This window comes from Leucoraja erinacea, chromosome 3 (genome assembly GCF_028641065.1).
Source record: "Leucoraja erinacea ecotype New England chromosome 3, Leri_hhj_1, whole genome shotgun sequence".
In the NCBI taxonomy this organism is placed as follows: Eukaryota; Metazoa; Chordata; class Chondrichthyes; order Rajiformes; family Rajidae; genus Leucoraja; species Leucoraja erinaceus.
In genome coordinates this window covers 87,348,634-87,370,314 of record NC_073379.1, presented here as the reverse complement: position 1 = coordinate 87,370,314, position 21,681 = coordinate 87,348,634, and the positions used below count along the sequence as shown (strand labels likewise).

General features: G+C 42.2%; 1 protein-coding gene across 9 annotated transcripts in view; it reads left to right on the top strand.

The window, feature by feature from the left end:
* prr16 (proline rich 16) overlaps positions 1 to 21,681 on the top strand; it is a 242,775-nt gene that overhangs the window by 112,955 nt on the left and 108,139 nt on the right. For all 9 annotated transcript variants that reach the window (XM_055633140.1, XM_055633146.1, XM_055633145.1 and 6 more), the window contains one exon: positions 17,558 to 18,398. In XM_055633140.1, the coding sequence (XP_055489115.1) occupies positions 17,558 to 18,277 (720 nt within the window). In that variant the 3' untranslated portion in view covers positions 18,278 to 18,398. The remainder of the gene's footprint in view (positions 1 to 17,557; positions 18,399 to 21,681) is intronic.

The window sequence follows — 21,681 nt, the reverse complement described above, 5'->3', positions numbered from 1 at the left end:
GGCCATGGAACGAGCAGGACATCGCATCCAACACCCAGCTGGCAGCACCCCTCGGCATCCACCAGTGAATCAAACAAGGACTGGTGAAAGCCTGGCGACCGCTTCACTTTACCCCCAAAGTTCTTTTTAGACGGGGCCCAGAGCGGAGCCGTGGGAAGATGCGCCGCCCCACCGACAGCACCAGCATACCAGCAAACTACGCCTTCATGAAAAAACAACAAACATGGAGGTAGGTAGTCTGGTTCCTCCCGTTTACACTAAACAAGGGTGTTCTACTAACTGCGTGGGGGGGCATTTACACTTGTGGATAAAGCATGGGATGCTGTCACAAATAACTAAAATATACTCAACAGTCTTAGAGGATAAAAACGAATTCAAATTGGGCATATTACCGCCAGTTCAGCAATGCGCCCAAAGGGGCATTTTCTCCCTCTAAGAAAAAAGAAGTGAGAAGGTCAAGCTGAACTAGAAAGGCTCATTACTAAACGGATCATGGGAGTAAACATGAGCCATTGGAATTTGTATCGAATATATTCACCAAAACTACAAAAGATGGTGAATGTAGCATCATCATTGATCTAATATCACTAAATAAATCTGTTGAGTATATACACTTTAAGATGGAGATGGGTTCTTGTCACTGCCAGACATCTGATCTCCCTAGGATACCTATGGGGAGCATTGATATGGAAGATGCTAACTATCTTATACCCATACACTAGGATCATTATAGATACCTAAAAAAATTTTACCTGGATAATGGATATCCCGGTTAGGGCAACCATGGGAGCATATAGCATTCCCTATGGTCTAACCTCAGCCCTAAACTATTATAAATGGCCATGAAAATATTAAGAAAACTAGCATAATCATGGCATATATTGGATGATATCCTCATATTAGGGGAAACAAAGGAATTAGCTGTGGCAGCAGTTCTAGCTACGAAACAGCTCCCTAAAGCTGAGGTTTATCCCACGCCCAGATAAACCAGAATTGAAGCGTTAACTACCAAGGATTATCTGGGCTTCAATAATAATTCCGTCCATATGACTGTTACTTTGCCAAGGTACTTGGGTCACTATAATCAAATCATGAATGTACCCACTGAAGCTATATCACAATTAAGGTGGTGGGCAGACATATATTTGGCATAGTTTTCAGCCCTATTATCATCACCAATCCCAACCTGGTTATTAAAAACCGATGCCAGTACTTTAGGCTGGGGAGCAACTAAACTCCATATCCAGCACAGGTAACAGATGGACCAATTCACAAACATCGTTACTACACATACCGGGCATCAACTACTTGGGATTGGTGATCGCCTATTGGGCTAAAAAGCATATGCATTTCAAATGCAGCACGTACATATGTGGTTACGGATTGATAATACTATGGTGGTGGCTTATATCAACCATATGGGGAGCATAATAATCATTATTGTGCAACAAATTGGTCAAACAAATCTGGCAATGATGTGTCAAAAGACATTTTAACTATCAGCTGCCTATGTCCTAGGAAGCTAGAACACAGTGGGAGACACCATGTAACGGGGTAAAATCCATGATTACATTGAATAGATGTCAAACCCAAAATATCTGCTAAATTTATTAAGCAGTTTGAAAGCCAGATATCAATTTGGTTGCACAAGACGGAATCACCAGTAACCCATGTATGTGACTTAGGAACCAGATTAGAGGCAGCAGCGATAGATGCCTATACGCTGGAAGGGGGAATTTCTGCTTTGCCTTCCTCCCTTCTGCCTCATCAGATGGGCACTTCGCAATACAGAGGGATCTGTCTCCGAGATATTGAACGTGCCCGATCGGCCTACACAGCCATGGTTCCCAGTTCATCACGACACGGTGGGCGAGTCACCTATGGATTTCCCTAGTGGACCATGGTTGCTGACTCAACCCAGTATCAGGCACAAGCCACCCATGCCAGGGAAACATCAAACTCCTGGGTGCAGGGTTTGAATAGACCTTACCAGGGACTGGGATTATCCAAAGGAACCATTACCACCATGTCGGCATCCCTGCGAACAGTCACTAAAAGCTAACATGGGTAAAATACTGCCACGACGCAGGGACAACGAACTATTCAACCACTGACGTATTGGAGTTCCTGGAACATCTACACCATGACTAAAAGGTGAGTTACAGTGCCGTAAATACAGCATGGAGCGCCTTATCTGCTTATCTAAAACAGCATGTCAGCAGAGCATGGGATCCCATCCACTGAAGGTATGAAGGGCAACTATAATATAAGCCCCAAACACCCAGGTATATACCCATGTATGGGATATTGGTGTGACATTGACATGTCTCAGAGATGGCACCAGCCAGATCCCTCAGCTTGCTTAATCTATGTTTTAAAAAAAAAAAAAAAAAATAAAAAAATAAAAAAAAAAAAAAACGCTCATGCTTATGGCTCTCGTACACGCTCACAGAGTCCAGTCACTCCATAAACCAGACTGGATAACATGGTGATTACCCCAGACGCATCACGTTCATATTTAGGTCTGGTAAAATCTAACTCGCAGGTATATGGGACTAGGCGAGATTATGAGTTCGGCACGAACTAGTAGGGTCGAGATCGCCTGTGTTTTCCGTGCTGTAGTCGTTATATGGCTATATGGACCAGGAACGCCCAATTCACTGGTGGGATTCCGGGCCTACCCACCAGAGTCCAGGTTGAGTGTGGTGACCCATCTACTACTATATATAGACACAACCCACAATCTTAGAGGGAGAGGAAAGCCTATGGGTCAACCACAGTAACCCAAGACGGGGTACGAGCCAAACCACTCCAAGGTGGCTCAAACAGGTACCGAAAGCTGCCGGAATAGATAATAATACATTTAATCCCATTCCACTAGGGCAGCATTGGTATCAGCGGCTGAACGAATGGACATCCCGGTTGACCACATTTTCAATACAGCAGAATGGTCAAGGGAACGGCGTTCAGAACATTTTGTTTTTATTATAAAACGTTGATAAACCTGATTTAATTGCAGGAGAATATTACAAACTGCAATATTAATTTAAGCTCAGAGGAGCTCTTTTATGTTGTTATTGTTAACAAATACCTTTCTGTTTCTTTTGAAAGCAGATCAACTGGTTGATTACGATAACACTTCCTCCCTCATAAACTTCGGCAGTGAGTGAAATAAAAACTGTTACACGGTTTGAAATCACAGACCTTTGAAGTCTTCACGGAATCACTCACGTGACTCCGAAGTAAAATAGTTAGATTAAACGAGTACTTACCAGTATGAAGTTTGATCTGTATTTTATGAGGAGTTACGGTGAGGGATTAAGTGCCCGCCGCTCCCACCCTCATTATATAGATCAAGCTAATAAACTGATGTCTCGTGATCTTTACTATCTTACTTCAAATATTGTGTCTATTCTGTGATTCCACACCGCTGCTTCGAAGTATGCCGCATGCGCAGTACCTGCTGGGTTCTTCACTTAATCCCTCACCGTAACTCCTCATAAAATACAGATCAAACTTCATACTGGTAAGTACTCGTTTAATCTAACTATTAATTAGCATCAAACAATTATCAACAATATTCTAGGTATCACATTGCTATTGACAGTACAGAACACTGCTTCTGAATTTAAAGTTTACACTTCTTTGTAGGGTCAGATGTAAGAATGTTTGTTTGTAATTTCACCATGTTCAATTCTATTCTCAACTCATCAAAAGCTTGGGCTGATAAGTTGCAGTTAACATTTGTGTCACATAACCATCCCTATCAAGCGAGGATTTAACCTTCGATCCCTGATATTTAATAACTTTACCATAAGTGAACCTTCCACCATCAATATCCGAGGAGTCACTATTGATTGAACCAGTCGCATAAATAATGTATCAGCAAGAGACACACCAATTGACACTTTTTTCCATAATCTATATGGTGTGTGATAGCATACTCTCCACTTGCCTGGGTGAATTTTGCTTCAATGACACCCAGGAATTCACCACCATCCAGAAAAAAGCAGCCTGCTTGTTTGGAGCTCCATCCACCACCCTCCACATTCATTTCCTCCACCACAGTAGATCACAACAGCTGTTTCCAAAAATGTACTGGATACCTGTTAAAACTACCAAGAAGAACATTGGGCATAAAACACAAAACCTGCTGTTTTCCTTCCAGTTGCTCTTTGCTCTAGTTATTGTAACTGAATTTGACTTGATTGTACTTTTGTATGGTATTATCTGATTTGATTGAATAGCATGCAAAACAAAGTTTTTCACCATGCCTTGGTATATATGACAATAAAAAGCCTAAACCTATTTTGTGACATATCTGACTATCACACTTTGCTTTTCTGCTTGACACCATTTTAATGCAGAATTAACGCGCTTGCATTTATTTTAACTCCCAATACAGCTAATTTAAATATCAATAAACTAATTTAATACAGCTAGTTTAATACAAAAATATTTGGGCACATCAGAAGTACTTTAAAACACAGTTTTAAGCTTAGACTTTCCTCACCATTTACAAATTTTAAAGTTACCTCTTGAGATCGTCCATTAAGCGGTATAAGTCAATTTTCTTCCCTTCAGTTAATACTCTTTGGAATTCTCATCCTCAAAGAAAATGTTCACAGAATTTTTGAATATAGATTCAAAGATGTAGATAAGACAAAATGTAGATGAAGACCTATTAAATACATGTAAATGAAAGGTTACTGTGGGTGGACGGGAATTAGTGTTCAGTTCCCACCAGAGTTCGAATTGTCAGTGCTGCTCTCATCGCAACTGATTAAAGGAATCAGTGTTGACCTCTTTACCTTTGCCAGGAATAGAAGTCATGCAAGTCTGAGGGGATTTGGAGTGGGATTGCGTGTGGCATAGCAGTAGCCTTTCTGCCTTGCAGCGCCAGCCACCTGGGTACGATCCTGACCTCAGGTGCTGTCTTTACTGGATTTGTACATTCTCCCTGTGACCACGTAGGTTTTCTAAGAGTGCCCTGGTTTCCTCCCACACTGCAAAGAAGTACAAGTTTGTAGGATAATTGGCTTCAGTAAAACTGTAAATTGTCCCTAGTGTGTAACTGGGTGAAAGTTAGTCGGCACAGACTCGGTGGGTCGAAGGGCCTGTTTCCGCGCTGTTTCTCTAAACTCTAGAAGTCTAAAGAGAGCGGGAATTTTATTACTCCCATAGAAATGGCAAATCATACCTGCTGTTTATGGAAAAAATGCACACAACAAGGTGGTGGTGTGGAGGTACAGAGGAAATGCTCAGAGTGTTATGTTCTCTAAGGATTTACCATGTACCAGTTTCTATCCTGAAATATTTAATTTGTTTCAGTCATATAGTTCCCAAATTAAAGTAAATGTACTCCATTCTTGCAGTAGAATTGCATTATGCTTGAGTTTTATGATCCCTGAATGATATATTATATGAGAATACCAGTCACAAGAGAGAGATAATTATGACAAGGATTAACACATTGGAATGGGGCCAAATGTCTTCTGTTGCTACTTTTAATGAACACTAGACCAAGTGCAGACCCGTTGGGTCTGTTCCCCCAACGCGCGTTTGTGGGAGGGGGGTGGGGGTGGGGCGGCATGCGGCGTCACACACACAAACCACCCACACACACACACTAACTACCCCCCCTTGATATTATATTAATATTATTAATTTGCTCCTTTTACCCCATAACCGCCCTATCCACTGACGCATAGCCCCCAACTCACAGGCGCGTCTAGAGAGGGGGGGAGGGGGGGGTAGAGAGTAGGGCAGAGCGAGAATGGGGAGAGACAGAGAGAGAGGCAGAGACAGAAGGGCAAGAGACAGAGGGAGAGGGGGAGTGAAGGGGAGGAGGAGAGAGTGGGTGGGTGAGGTGTGGAGGGTGGGGGAGGAGGGGAGCGAGAGATGGGAGGAGAGAGAGGGGAGGAGATAGAGGGGGGGAAGGGAGGCCGAGAGGGGGTGGAAGGGACGGGGAGAGGGGGTCGGAAGGGAGGAGGAGAGGTGGGGGAAGGGAGGGGGGCTGGAGGGGGAAGCGGGTAGGGGAGGGGGTGGAGGGGAGGGTGTGGAGGAGGGAAGGGGGTTTAGGGGAGGGAGGGTGGGGGTTGGGGAGAAAGGGAGAGAGAGAGAGAGGGAGAGAGAGAGGGGAGAGAGAGAGAGAGGGAGAGAGAGAGAGAGGGGGAAATAGAGGGGAGAGAGAGAGCGAGAGGGGGGAATGAAAGAGCAGGGAGAGAGAGTGAGAGAGAGCGAGAGCGGAGGGGGAGGAGAGGGGGGAGAGAGAGAGAGAGAGAGAGAGAGAGAGAGAGAGAGGAGAGAGAGAGAGGGGAAAGAGAGGGGGGAAGAGAGAGGAGGGGGCGGGCGGGGCAGCAGCAGCCCGAGCGAAGCATGGAGCGATCTGAGGACGGTGAAAAGCAGCGGGGGGACCAGCCGATCAGGGCTTCCGCCAGCGTGACAGAGCGGAGCCCAGCGGGGGTACAGATGATCGGGCCTCCCCGGAGAGGAGTGAGCAAAGATCCTATTGTGGTATAGGATCTTTGGTAGAGAGGAGAGGGGAGAGAGGGAGGAAGGAGAGCGGAGGAGGTGAGAATGGAGGGGGGGGGGGGGGGGGGGGGGGGGGGTGGGGGGGGGGGTGGAGCCGGGTGAGTGAGTGGGCTGAGAAATGAGGAGAGAGACTTCTGACTCTCTGGAACCTCACAGCTGGAATGTGTGGGCAGGCGGGCGGGGGACGAGAGGGGCTTCACGAGCTGCACGGCAGTGAGGAGAAGATTCAGCGCATGAGGCGCCATTGACCCCGAGGTCTGCAGAACAAAGATCCTATAGCTGAGATGTAGAATCTTTGTTCTGCAGAACTTTCTCGATCTTTCTGCGCCTTATGAAGAACGGGGTGATGGGTGGGCGAAAGTACCTCGTGGAAAACTGCGCATGCACGTTGACAGGAGCTGCATTAATCCACAGCGGTGGGGGGCGGAGGGGGGGGGGGGGGGGGGAGCAGGACCAGGAGGCAGGTGGGCCTGGATTGGTGGGTTTGTGGGCATTGTGACGTCAGCAGATGGCAAGCGGTGGTTATCTTTGAAAAAGTGAGTTTTGTGAACAACTTCATTCAAACTTTGGGGAAATAATCGACCAAATTTAGAGAGGAGTGGGTTTCTGAAATCATAAGTTAAACCTCTGCCGAAAGTGTAAAGATCTCTGCGTTTATACGTCTGGTTTTCGAGGAGATACGGTTCAAACGCAAAATGACACACACACACACACACACACACACACACACACACACACACACACACACACACAAGCACACACACACACACACACACACACACACACACAGAGTTTTAAAAAGTATATAGATTTGGACAAAATATATTACTTAATTCCAAATAATTTTCAGAGGAAGATATGATCAGTTGGAGAGATTTTGGCTCTGCTGCAAACTGCACATGGGGAACAAATTACTGACAATCAGTTAATGTCTCAACTTTTTGCTTTCCTGTCGATTGCCTCCTTTTAAAAAGTCAGGATACATAAAGAAGTGAAGAATGAACTGGAAAATACAAGTTGTTACGACAGACAATAGACAATAGACAATAGGTGCAGGAGTAGGCCATTCAGCCCCTCGAGCCAGCACCGCCATTCAATGTGATCATGGCTGATCATCCCCAATCAGTACCCCATTCCTGCCTTCTCCCCATATCCCCTGACTCCGCAATTTTTAAGAGCCCTATTTAGCTCTCTCTTGAAAGCATCCAAAGAAGCTGCCTCCACCCCTCTGAGGCAGAGAATTCTACAGACTCACCACTCTCTGTGAAAAAAAGTGTTTCCTCGTCTCCGTTCTAAATGGCTTACTCCTTATTCTTAAACTGTGGCTCCTGTTCTGGACTCTCCCAACATCGGGAACATGTTTCCTGCCTCTAGCGTGTCCAAGTCCTTAACAATCTTATATATTTCAATGAGAAACCCTCTCATCCTTCTAACCTCCAGTGTACAAGTCCAGCTGCTCCATTCTCTCAGCATATGACAGTCCCGCCATCCCGGGAATTAACCTTGTAAACCTACACTGCACTCCCTCAACAACATTGAGTCAACATTGATCAGAAGGCCCGAATGATGCCTAAATACATGTTATCATGTACTATAGCAGTCGTATACATTTTAATTGGCAATAATCCAATATTAGCAGCCACATATACCAAAGCTTAGTTGAGGTCAGGTTATGTTTACAAAAATTATAGTGCAAAAGTACAAAGTGAATTATTCAGGTTGACTATTCTCTTTCTGCTTATCTAATTGCTCCCTACAGGTATAAAGACATTGATTAAAAAGCTTACAAATGATGTGGTGAGAAGCTATGCCCTTAACCTATTTAGCATTTCAGGGGACAATTGAAACTCAAAGCAAAATAATTTTGAAACATTGTCATGCATTCATTACATTAAATAACTCAATGTTGAGCTAAAACTTGATGTCATAGGTAGGTTTTGCTAAGTAATTTACCAGTGACACTGTCTGTCAACTGCATGGCAAGGATAGTAGTATTTTTCCTTAAACAATAAATTAAAGGAATAATTAATAAACAAGGAATGTTCTGAGAGGGAAGATAAATTTGAATGGGCAATGTAAATAAACCAGATTTTCCTGAGAAATGAATGTCTACGATTCTGTGTGGAGCTGGTGACATTTCTCAATGTAAAAGTGTCAGGAAACTCGCAATTTCTGCTTAGGCATATTCATGCACAGAAGTCCCAAGCTTCTTTTCTCTGCCTTTGGATTCCTTGTGGCAGTTTGCCAATTTCCTGCAATTTCTCCAGCTCTTGCATGTGGGAATTTGCCTCCTGGATCAGTGCCAGGATAGACTTGGCACAGGTTCAGGAACTCCATTCAGTTAAATGGTAAAATGAAGATGAGAGGAAATATGGATTAAAAAAAAACTTGAGCTGTTATAAATATATTTTTTATTTTATTAAATGTTTCAAGTACATTAAACATTGATATATTAAACATTTATTAAACAGTTATATTAGTTATATTAGTATACTGGTCCTAATTTTTACATTTTTAATTATTTTGATTAACTTTTGGTTACTTTCTGAAATGTGTATAAAACTTAGCAGCAATCCCATTTTATTGTTTTGACAGTTGGCCAAGCTTGGGAGTGTGCAAAAGCCTTTGCAATGGCAACAAACGCTAACAGTTTCCTATATTTTCACTGTAACTGAGACCCCAGTGTACAGCCGTGTGCAATAGGCTTCAATAACATTCAGCACATTAGGACAGTGCTCACTTAAGATTCTTTCGTGATCGTTGGTCTTTCTTAATCACATGGAACCGCACAGAAGCAGGCTTTCACAGCATCAGCTAAAGCATGACTTAAAGGAACCTACCTGCTAATAGAATCATACATTGTGGCAACAGGCCCATGTTCATGCCTGAGACCTCGGAGGTCGATGGGCTAAGGCCCTATTAAAGGGTGTTGTTAACTTAGTGCTTTCACATCCTCCACATTTCCCATCTCTGCACCATGCCTGCTCAAGCAGCTAATTGCTCTTTTGTCTGCCTCACCGGATTTTGATCCTTCCAAATACAAAATCATCCACACACAGTCATAATCACAGCTTGCCCCATTTGTGACACTTCCTCCCTCGAGCCTCCCTCTACCACACACCACTTCACTATGGGCCACAGCCAGTGAGTAAAAAATATTATGTTTACTTGCATACTCCGGTCCACTGAAAATAACACTTGGCAGAGACCCCATCAATACAATAACAATATGGGAGGGACCCACATCAATATCCCCCATGTATTATTGGTTGCACACGCAGTTCTTGACATGAAACAATATCTAAGCCATTGGATAACAAAAATGTGACAGTTATTGCAACATTACTGTCATCACCTCTACATGGCAATGATTTTTACATGACAATGGCACTTAAATGATTTTACGAGCCTCAGCGGATCAAATGGCCGAGGTGCTATCTTGTATAAAATTGTACTTTTGGTTATGAAAGCTTGTGAGACATAGGCCAGGGGTGAGGTTTGCTACAAATGGCCCCACCGGGTGGCACCCATAATGGCCGCCTCGCCAGCAGGCTCTTGCCCCTTCTCTGTTTTTATTATTTTAAGTCTGTCTTGACTGTTTGTTTTAATGTCTCTTGGAATGTTTTATAATGGGGGGTGGGGGGGGTGTGCAGGTGGGAATCGGGGGAAACGTTTTCCAGTCACTTACCTCAACGGAAATGTGATTTTTCTCGGTTTCGCTTCTCCGTCCCCCCCTGCGGCCTACAAAGTGGAGTGGTGTGGCATTTCCTGGAGACTGACCCGCGCTTCAAGCCGCGGGTGCGGCGCAGATATACCATTGCAGAGCCTGCGATCTTTTGCCGAGGATCGCCAGTGTTGGAGCTCCCACCGCGGAGGCCGGTGGACTTTAACACCGTGAAGCAGCGGTCTCTGGTAGGAAGTGGCCGACTCGGGAGCTCCATGCCGGGGTGTTCTGATCCATCCCAAAGCTGGAGTTTCAATCATCCCGACGAGAAGGCTTGAACAGCGGACCTTCAGCACCGACTCCGCTCAAAAGCCCCGACCACGGGTGAACAAAGGAGGAAGAGTGAACTTTATTGCCTTCCATCACAGTGAGAAATGTTGATTCCACTGTGGCAGATGTTTATGTTAAACTTTATTTTATGTGCTGTGTGTATTTTTCCTTTTTACTTAGTATGGCTGTATGGTAATTCAAATTTCACTGTACCTTAATTGGTACATGTGACAATTAAATTGAATCTCTTGATCTTGAGTTTCCATGAAGTAAAGAAAATAAACAGAACCATGGCTCTAAATTGCCATCCTCTATCTTGTGTGAAGTTTTGCTGAGAGCAAAACATTGGGTGACTTGTAATGACGAGAAGGGCCACTTATTTCAAACTCTGGAGGGTGGATGATTCATCGTCCTCTGGAGGGGAGGAGAGAATATCAGAAAGGAAAATATATTATGGATTCTGTGTGTATGGTACAGATTTTGATGGAAATTGTCACTACATTTATCCACAAATGTTTTGTGGATAAATGTGGAATCAGCAATGGTAGCTGCAAAATATGAGCTCCAATGGATTATCACCCTGAAATCAAACGCTGCAGTCTATTAAGGCTTCAATCACAATGGCATTGGCTAAAAAGTCCCCGGATTAGTCCTTATAACTAATTCTCCTTGTATCCCACATTTTCTTTCTGAAGTATAAGCTTCAGATAAATATACACCCCTAAATTGCTGCAATGCTACGCTTGCATTTCATTCAGATAGTCAAATCTAACAGCAAAGCTATGTGATGACGGCTAAGCAGTGTAACTGTGATGAAGAAGGATCCTTGAGACTTGACCTGGCACTTGCTGCCACTAGCTGGCATTCAGCTGACACTTCATGAACTGTAGAGCGAGATCTCCACAGGTTAAGTCTCTCGTGTGAGTGACCCATAACCTGGAGAAGCAGAGAATGCCACTCTGTGCCAGCAACTTGTAGAGCAAAGTTGTGAGGATTCTGCTGCAGTGCCTTTGGATATGAATTGTAATGTGGGAACCTGCATAAAAAGGCTGAATGGTATTAACAATGAAATGAATGACGCATTAGCAGGCCTGCTGGAAACCATAAGCAAAATTTCAAGGAGCACCAAGGAGTCACGCTTCAACATCACCATGCTACAGGAAGTGTTGCCCTACTATGGAAAGGAAGTGCCAAAGGGAAGGAGGTCATTAAGCTGGAAAGGGTGCAGAGAAGATTTTTGAGTTTGTTGCCAGGACTCAAGGGCCTGAGCTATAGGGGGAGATTGGACAAGCTAGGACTCTCCTTGGAGTGCAGGAGGCTAAGAAATTGCCTTATAGAGGAGTACAAAATTATGAGGGCAACTGATAGGGCGAATACACAGTCTTCTACCTAGTGTAGGGGAATCAATAACCAGAAGACATGGGTTTAAGATAAGAGTGGAAAGATTTAATATGAACCTGAGGGAAAACTTTTTCACAGAGGGTGGGGAGTATATGGAACAAGCTGCCAGATGAGGTAGTTGAGGCAGGTATTATAATAGCATTTAAAAAGCACATGGACAGGTATATGGATAGGAAGGGTCTGGAGGAATATGGGCTAAGCCCAGGCAAATGGGTTGAGTTTAAATAGTGTAACTTGGTCAATATGAAGTGGGTTGAAAAACCTAATTCCGTGCTGTATGACTGTGTCATGGAAAATAACTCCTCTCTTCAGATTTTGAACAGGTGTTTTAACAGAACCAGTATTTAATTCTTTCTAGCACAAAAATGGTCAACTTTAGTGCAGTGACTATAGGCCAATGCATCAGCATACAGCAGAACCACATTGGAAAAAGTATGTACCTAGGTGCTGCTGAAGCAGCTCCAATTTCTGAGATGATGGCTTTGGTTTTGTCGTGCTACTCCCTCAGTAATCTGATTTCAACAGTTCATTAGGATTTCTGAGTCATTGTTCTGGGGGAGAAGCAGAGGCTCTCAGGCTGGTGATATCGGTGCATTTAAGCCTTACCTCTTCAGTGCCTTTGCTACTGCCCATCGGTCAGTCTGGGAGGATGTATAAATAAAGCTGTGCCTTCTAATCACAAAGCTGTATGAGATCTTCCTCTACTATAAAGTAGCAGTGATGTGGAGCCATTGATAGTCATTTGCATCCACTGTAGGAACACTATATAAAGAAAACGGCAGTGCTTTGAAGGCACTAGTCAAGGTAAATGGAAAATATACCATAGGACTGCACAACTTAATAGTTTTTTGTTGTTGAATGAAAATATTGGAATGTCTATTTAGTGGTCTCTTTTATCGTCTTATTCAAACAAGCCCTGAGAGAATCTGTGTCAGGTGGGATATCAGATGGCAACTGTGGTGCAAGAGAGAAATGGGAATTCTGTTTATTGAAATTGCTCAGGCTTTCTTCTCAGAAAGAGGTTACCTGTGATTCTCCATGCTGCTTTTTTTCTGCGGATATTCATTTTGTTTCCATCAGCTCTCCTCTGTTGAAATTATGATTGAACTGAAAAACGTTGTCTATTGCACTGGGTTTATGGGGTCATCTGAGGTCAATTGCAATGATCAGAAACTAAAGGCGCCCATATCAATTAGCAGTACTGTACTGTCATGGAGGTCGTTTACTGTCAATCATTAGCATTAACTGTAAATCATAGAAATGTAATTCTAACAGGTTATCTGGTCCATTTTGATTCCAATTTACTCCAATTTATTCTTTATTTAATAATAAGCTATAACAGAATAGGCTAGAGGGCTGAGTTGTCCCCCTCGAGTTCAAAACTGTTTCATGCTGTATGGTCACCATTCATTTTCAAAAAGGAGAATTTAAAAACGTGAAATAAAAATAGGAAATGCTTGTTCAAGGACCAACTGTAGAGAGAGAGGAAAAAAAATATGGTTCAGGTTGATGGTATTTTATCAGAAAGTATTTAATCAAAGATGCTCTATTTTTCTCTCCTCACAACTACTACTAGGCCTGCTAAGCAAGGTCAGCGTTTTCTGTTCTTATTATGACTGGCTTAGGGTTTTGACAAATTATTACTTTATCACATTAACTTTTCACATACATTGACTAATGATGCAATCAGCTTTATACTGTGGTTTAAAGCTGTGTTTGGTTGTGTGTTCAACCACATATGTAAAAGCTGATGTTCAAGGACATCATCAATTCAAATAACTGCATTTTCTTAACCTTACAGAAATTGTACCAGTTATTTCTCCAATGAAACAATATGTTTTTGTGTTGCTTATATATCCCTAAACAAATTGTCCTTCGAAACTCATCCCACTTACTCCAAAGTGTAGCTATGGGCCCTCGCATGGGCCCCAGTTATGCCTGCCTCGTTGTAGGGTACGTTGAACAATCACTGTTTCAGGCGTACACTGGCCCTATCCCCTAACTCTAACTCTGCTCCATTGATGACTGCATCAGTGCTACCTCCTGCACCTATGTAGAACTCACTGACTTCATCAACTTCACGACTAATTCCATCCTGCACTCAAGTTCACTTGGACCATCTCCGACATCTCCCTACCATTTCTAGATCTCACCGTCTCCATCACAGGAGACAATCGACTGACATCTATTACAAACCCACTATCTCCCATAGCTGTCTAGACTACACTTCTTCCCACCCTGCTTCCCCTAAAGATTCTATCCCTTACTCCCAATTCCTCTGTGTATGCAGCATCTGCACCCGAGATGAGGTGTTCCATACCAGGTAATCGGAGATGTCCTCATTCTTTAGGGAAAAGTGGTTCCCCTCTTCCATCATAGAAGAGGCTCTCACTAGGGTCTCATCGATATCCCACAGCTCCTCTCTTGCTCCACCTCCTCCATTCGTAACAAGGACAGTCTCCTTGTCCTCACCTTCCACCCCATCAGCCATCGCATACAGCACATAATCCTCCGACATTTTCACCACCTCCAATGGGATCCCACTACTACCATCTTCCCATCTCCACCCCTTTCCCTCCGCAACTCCCGGGTCAACTCATCCTTTCCCACCCAAATCACCCTCTCCCCAGGACTTTCCCCTGCAACCGCAGGAGATGCAACACCTGGCCCTTTGAATGTTTGGCCCTTGATCTCTCATGATACAAACTGGGCATTAGGGTTTGAGAATTGAGGCAGAGGCATTGTGTAAACATGAAAAAAAGTGCAACACCTCACAAACTACTCAACCACCTGCTCTAAGGTCTATTGCTCTTCCCGTCTGTGAGGACTCTACTGTTCCCACATTATTAGGCACTTTCAAATGCACTGAACTGGGGTGGATCAAAGGAAACAATTGCTTCACCAGGAAATAAAAACTATTTTTGTTGTAGGTGGTTATATTCAAAAGTAAGAGGAAAATATTAGCTTTTGTAGGTAAGAGGAAATCATTGGCTTTTGGAAAGGGGGTTGTCAAATGACAATGGAATATAAGCAAGCTAATTTAGAGAAGAAACAAAATGCTGGAAGGAAACACCCCTTCCTGCTTTCTGCAGAGACCATTCCCTCCTCAACTCCCTGGTCAACTCGTCCCTTCCCATCCAAACCACCCCCTCCCCAGGTACTTTCCCCTGCAACCGCAGGAGATGCAACACCTGTCCCTCTACCTCCCCCCTCGACTCCGTCCAAGGACCCCTACAGTGATTTCAGGTGAGGCAGAGGTTCACTTGCACCTCCTCCAACCTCATCTACTGTATCAACTGTTCCAGGTTTGGACTCCTGTATATCGGCAAGACGAAGCACATGCTCAGCGATCTTTTAGCTGAATACCTCCACTCAGTCCGCCTACATCTACCTGATCTCCCGGTTGCTCAACTCTTTCCCACTCCCATTCCCACGCTGTCCTTTCTGTCCTGGAGCTCCTCTATTTCTCAGAGTGAGGCCCAGCGCAAATTGAAGGAACAACACCTCATATTTTGCTTGGGAAATTTACACCCCAGTGGTATGAACATTGACTTCTCTAACTTCAAGTAGCCCTTGCTTTCCCTCTCTCTCCATCCCCTCCCCTTCCCAGTTCTCCGACCAGTCTTACTGTCTCCGACTACATTTTATCTCTGTACTGCCCACACCCCTGACATCAGTCTGAAGATCCGAAAAGTCACCCAAACCTTCTCTCCAGAGATGCTGCGTGACCCACTGAGTTACTCCAGCATTTTGTGTCTATTTTTGTGTTGCTTTGGTTTGAGTCAAATGAGTGGGATTTAAAGTTAATGTTCTATGCAGAATATAAATAATTTTTGAGTGCAAGGCAGTCAGTTGAAATAACTGTATTTTTACACAATTTTATGAAAGTAGTTTCAATGTATTACAAGAAAAGTGCCCAATTGCAACATTTAAGAGTTTCAGCAGATAGTCACTAACAGTCAGAAATGGGAATGTTACCAAAAGTGACAAGACAATTTGGCAATCAATTCTGTAATCTGAACTAAATCTGGCTTTCTTAAATTCCAAAGGATAACTTGTGTACTGACCTCCAGTTTCTCAGCTGAGGTTAATTGTCCAGCTTTGAGGAACTTTCTGGCAGGGTTGTCTCCAAAACCAGGTGACGGATTTTTCTGAGAGTTGCAGGATGAAAAGCTTGCATTTCCCAATTTCTTTGGTTGTCATTGTTTTCAGAATTTTCTCATATAATTCAACGTGTTGAAATGCATTGTTATGTCTGTTTTTGTGAGGAGAAGCAACTGATGTTGGCAATCTGTTCTCTATTAATTTATATGTCTCCTCCAATAACTTGATGTTTATTTTGAAAAAGGAGTCAGAAATCTCGTGCAAACTTTCACATGTCGTTTCGAGGCCTATCAAAGTTTTAAAATCTTTCTACTGTTTTTAATCTCTGCAGTCAGTTTCATTGAGTTCAAACAGACCAAAGAATGAAACTGAATATGTGGAGGAGAATGAAACTATGTAGTTTACTGCTATCCATCAAAGACCAATCTCACTCACTTAAAACCCCATGACCTTTCTACAAATCTGATGCCTTGAAAACAATCCTATTTAGCACATTATCCACATTAACATTCCTGCTACTGTATATCATAATGTTCAATTTCCTGTATTAAATTCTGTATTCTACTGTTATAAGATCCTGTTAAACTTGTATTGTTCCTTGAACTTAATGTGCATTTAAAAAAAATTGGACATGGAACAACTGAAGCCTGTGGTATACCAATGGCTACCAGCCAGATAATTGTCCGGGGTCAGGACCCACTGCTCCTTATGCAGACTATCATTGCTCAGGCCCCTTTCGTTAATTTACAACTATCCCATATTAAAATGAACATAGCCATAAAAATATCTCAAGTTTAGTAGATGTCATCATAGTTTTTCATAAGTGAGATCATAAGTGATAGGAATAGAATTAGGCCACTCGGCCCATCAAGTCTACTCCACCATTCAATCATGGCTGATCTATCTCTCCCTACTACCCCCATTCTCCTGCCTTCTCCCCAGCTTTTGATACTTATATTTTGTATTCAGGTGCATGAAGTAATGTTTTGCTCATCTGGTTGAGCTGAAAAGGATTCATGCAAAAAGGATTTGCATGTAAAGTAGCACTAGCTTCTATATGGAAATCAGAAGCTTGAAGTGTGCAATTAATGTGCACTTACACTTTATTTTGATCAGTGTTCCTTGTTCAGAATTTTTTTGCTGTATATAAATGCTATAAGATTTCAAGACATTAAAGTAAGTGATTTCTTCCTTGGTTCTGTAAAAATATGCATTCCAGCTGAATGGTTGTGAGCAAGTCATTTTAAACAGTAATATTGATTGCTTATAAAAAAATAAGTTTCATGAGGTGGATACAGCATAGGGAGTTGTAGGATGTAAAATCAGGATGATAAATAGCTTAACAGATCACAGCATTACTTTGGGCTTAAAAAATATTGCAATTGTTTGTGCACTGGGCAGACTAGAGGGAATATGCTTACATGCTGCATATAAGATGATGATTGATGGTCCACTTCCTTTGTCTGTGGGTTTCGAAGCTTTCATGTGCATAACATTCTCACTGTTGTTTCCCATTATGTGCAGGTAGTTGACCAAATAGACCATCTTACCTGTGACCTCCAGCTGGAGGAGGAAATGACTGACAGCTCCAAGACTGACACTATAAATAGCACCTCAAGTAATACAACTGCCTCAAGCCTCGATAAGGTCAAAGTGCACTCAGTTAGAACAATTTGTAAGACAACAGTGACTTCATCAGCAATCCTAACGGTGCTAAAGAAGACCAATCCCCCACCTCCGCCTCCACGATTGACACCAATCCGATACGAGGATCCTTGTAAACCCCCTTACTGCGCTAACCCTCTGAGGACCAACGGGGCCTTGCTTCGAAATGGAGCAGTATTGTGTAAGACAGACAAAATGCCAAATGGAGATGTATGCTGTCTCCCTGGTAGCAATCCAGGAAAATTGCATAAACAGCCGCCAGTGCCCAGAGTCGATAAAAACAAATATCAGCAAGTCACACGGGAAAGAGTTCGATTTAATGAGGAAGTTCAGTACCATGGCTACTGTCCGGATTGTGATGTTCGGTATGACATGAGAAACATGGATGTGCATTTGCACGGTGATTTGAGCAACGCAAAAGGAAAACCACCTCACCAGTGCCCTCCCCTCGAAAATGGAGGATCGCGCGTTAACTTTAGTACTAATTTATCAAATGCAAAAGCTAAAATCACACCTCCACCAATTGCTCCAAAGCCTCAAAAGACTATTCTGAGGAAGTCAACAACCACAACAGTTTGATGCAACGATCTTGGAAACTTTTTTTGTACCCAAATGAATTAAGCACTTTCTAACCAAGCAATAAAGAGCCAAAACACATGTACCCAGTGTTCTCCAGAGAAATATCCGAGAACAAATCATGGTAAGTGTATTTACTCTTTTTAAAACATTTTCATTGTTTGTGCCACTGTGTGGAAATTGATTGGCATATTCTTCATAGTGTTATACATTAGCCGGGTTACAACTATAAACATTGTCTTGAAGTTAGTGCACTGTTTGGGATAGAAGATCATGTTATGGTTATGTTATCCTAAACATAATTGTCCTCTTTTTGAAATCTAAATTTATTCTCATTACAGTTCTTGGTTAAGGTTCATCAGGTTATGCATGGTTTATCAGGTTCTGACAGACACAAATGTATTCACAAAAATAAAATGTACCAAGTTAGAGATCATTACAATTTGGAGACGGCATTAAAATAGCAATGCACTTGCTATCTACTTTTTAAATTTAGATCCACTGAAGTGAATAAAACCAAATTTAAAATGTAGAATCCAATTCCACTATCACACTGCGTTTACTACATATAATAGAGGTTGAATTATTATCCTGCATCCAATGAGATTTAATTAATCCATATTGTAAGATGCATTACATTGTTACATTACATCTAAATTATTCTGTTTGTAGTTATACTAATCTTAGATTGTGTTAATAAAGGAAAAACACTGCAAATATTCTTCTGGAACCAGTTTTATCGAGGGCAGTATTTCAAAGAGAAATAAATGGGTTTTGAATGTTTTTTTGTTTAAGCACAATGTTCAGTTTTCCATTTTTTACAATTTATACCGTGCTTGGTTTGGTTATCTTGCAGTTTTTCATGAGAAAGAATCACTTTCTGTTGGATAAATATGCATAAGATGTTTTTTTATTTATATAGTTAGCAGATGAAAAGTATAAAAATAGGATAAACCCATCTTTTACAATTTAGGAGACAGTTGCTGTGCAGAATTCATGGTAAAACTATATGCAATCTCTCAACTCAATGCAATATTATTTAGGAAATCACATGATTTCAACAGATGTTATCTGCACAAATCTTTAACCAATTATAGATCTAGATCAAGACCAACAAATAGCATTAATTTCTATTTAGTTTGCACCTGTTTTTTATTCTGGTGCAATATTTTACAAATAAGTTCTCAGCATTGAGGCACAACACGCCCAAAATAAAGTCCAATGTCTGCCGTGAGTGGAGGTGAATTGGACAGTCCCCGAGCTAATGGAAGGACCATTGAGAAGCCAAATAATAAGAGGGGAAGAAGCTGTTCTGAAACCTGGTGATGTGCGGCTTTCAAATGTGTGTACCTTCTGCCAGATAGGAGAAGTGAGAAGAAAGAATGACCAGTGTGGAAAGTCTTTGATTATATTGGTTGCTTTTCGCTTGATCACAAAGATTTGGCATATTCGTTCTCTCCTCATAAAACAGAAAATCTTGTTTCCCTGAAACAACTGGTGAAACCACCGCGATTCTTCCTTATCAAGTACATCCATCTTTGATTAACGAGACTAAAATTCTTGACGATACTCCAGGTGTGGTTTCACCAAGACCTTCTAGAATCGCAGTAAATTATCCTTACCTTTGTGCTCAAATCCCTTTGCAATAAAGGCCAACATACAGTTTGCCTTCTTAATTCTCGGCTACAGCTGCTTTTGCTAAATAGAGCTGCTTTTGCTATTTGAACATTACATTTCTCTTCCACTGAACTGATAACCTAATTTTCCACTATATACCCCATTTGTCATTTTGTTCCTCTCACACTTGGCTTGTTGTCCATACCATGTTGAAGCACCTTTGCATCCCCATCATCACCACATTCTTACACAGTTTTTGATCCCTTAGTCATCATCGATATAAGTTGTATATTAATGGGGCCCAATCACTGATCACTCCAGTAAATTGCTGGTCAGAGCTTGTCAACCAAGAAGCCCCTATTTATTTTTACTCTATTTCATTTATTAACCACACTAATACATTTTCTTGGTTTGATCTTGTTCCTCAGCGTTCTTCCTGCTGCAAATCCAAATAGCACTAAACTAATTGATTCACCTGTCAATTTCCCCACTAGAGCTCAAAGAACTCTAAGTACTCGTGTGGCTCAGTACAACCTGATTTCCCTTTCATCCTAACTCTGTTCAATCATATTACCATTTTCTAAGTCTTCATGTCACCTTTATGAATTCCAGCCTTTTCCCAATTATTGATATCAGACCAGAAATTCAGCCGTGCCTTACTTTCCCTCCTGCTCCTTTCTGAAATAACCAGGTGACTTCTCTTACCCACCTCCCTATCAACAGGAAACATTTTGGAATTTATAAAATTGTGGAAAGAGATAATGTGAGCAGCCATTGATTCCATTGCCATAGTTTATTGATATCAGACCTGAAGTTCAGCTGTGCCTTACTTTCCCTCCTGCTCCTTTCTGAAATAACCAGGTGACTTCTCTTACCCCCCCCCCCTTGCTAGTTGACGATTAAATTATATTTTGATTTGATTTGACAATTTCATGAGAGAGAAGTTTAAAGGACAAAAACTATAGAAAATAGATTAAGCTTGGAACCTGTAAAACTTTGATAGCTGGCCTGCTCAGGGCTTTGGTGACATTGTTGGCATTTCAAGTTGAAACATTACATCTGGAATGAGAGTGAAGAGGAAGGATAACTGGTAATGCGGAGGCAGGGGTAAACAGGCGATTGGTGGACTCTCCAAGGGGAGTAAGGGACGACTGTGGCTGACAAAGGACGTCAGGGACAGTATAAAAATAAAAGAGAAGAGGTACAATGTAGCAAAGATGAGCGGAAAACAAGATGATTGGGTAATGTTTAAAGAACAACAAAAGATAACTAAAAAGGCAATACGGGGAGAAAATATGAGGTACGAATGTAAGCTAGCCAAGAATATTAAAGGAGGATAGTGAAAGCTTCTGTAGGTATGTGAAGAGGAAAAAATTAGTTAAGACCAAATTTGGACCCTTGAAGACCGAAAAAGGTGAATTTATTATGGGGAACAAAGAAATGGCAGAGGAGTTGAACAGGTACTTTGGATCCATCTTCACTAAGGAGGACACAAACAATCTTCCTGATATACTAGTGGCCAGAGGATCTGGGGTGACGGAGGAACTGAAGGACATCCACATTTGGCACCAAATGGTGTTGGGTAGACTGATGGGACTGAAGGCTGATAAATCCCCAGGGCCTGATGGTCTGCATCCAAGGGTACTTAAGGAAGTGGCTCTAGAAATCGTGGATGCATTGGTGATCATTTTCCAATGTTCGATAAATTCAGGATCAGTTCCTGTGGATTGGAGGGTAGCTAATGTTATCCACTTTTTTTAAAAGGCAGAAGAGAGAAAACAGGGAATTAT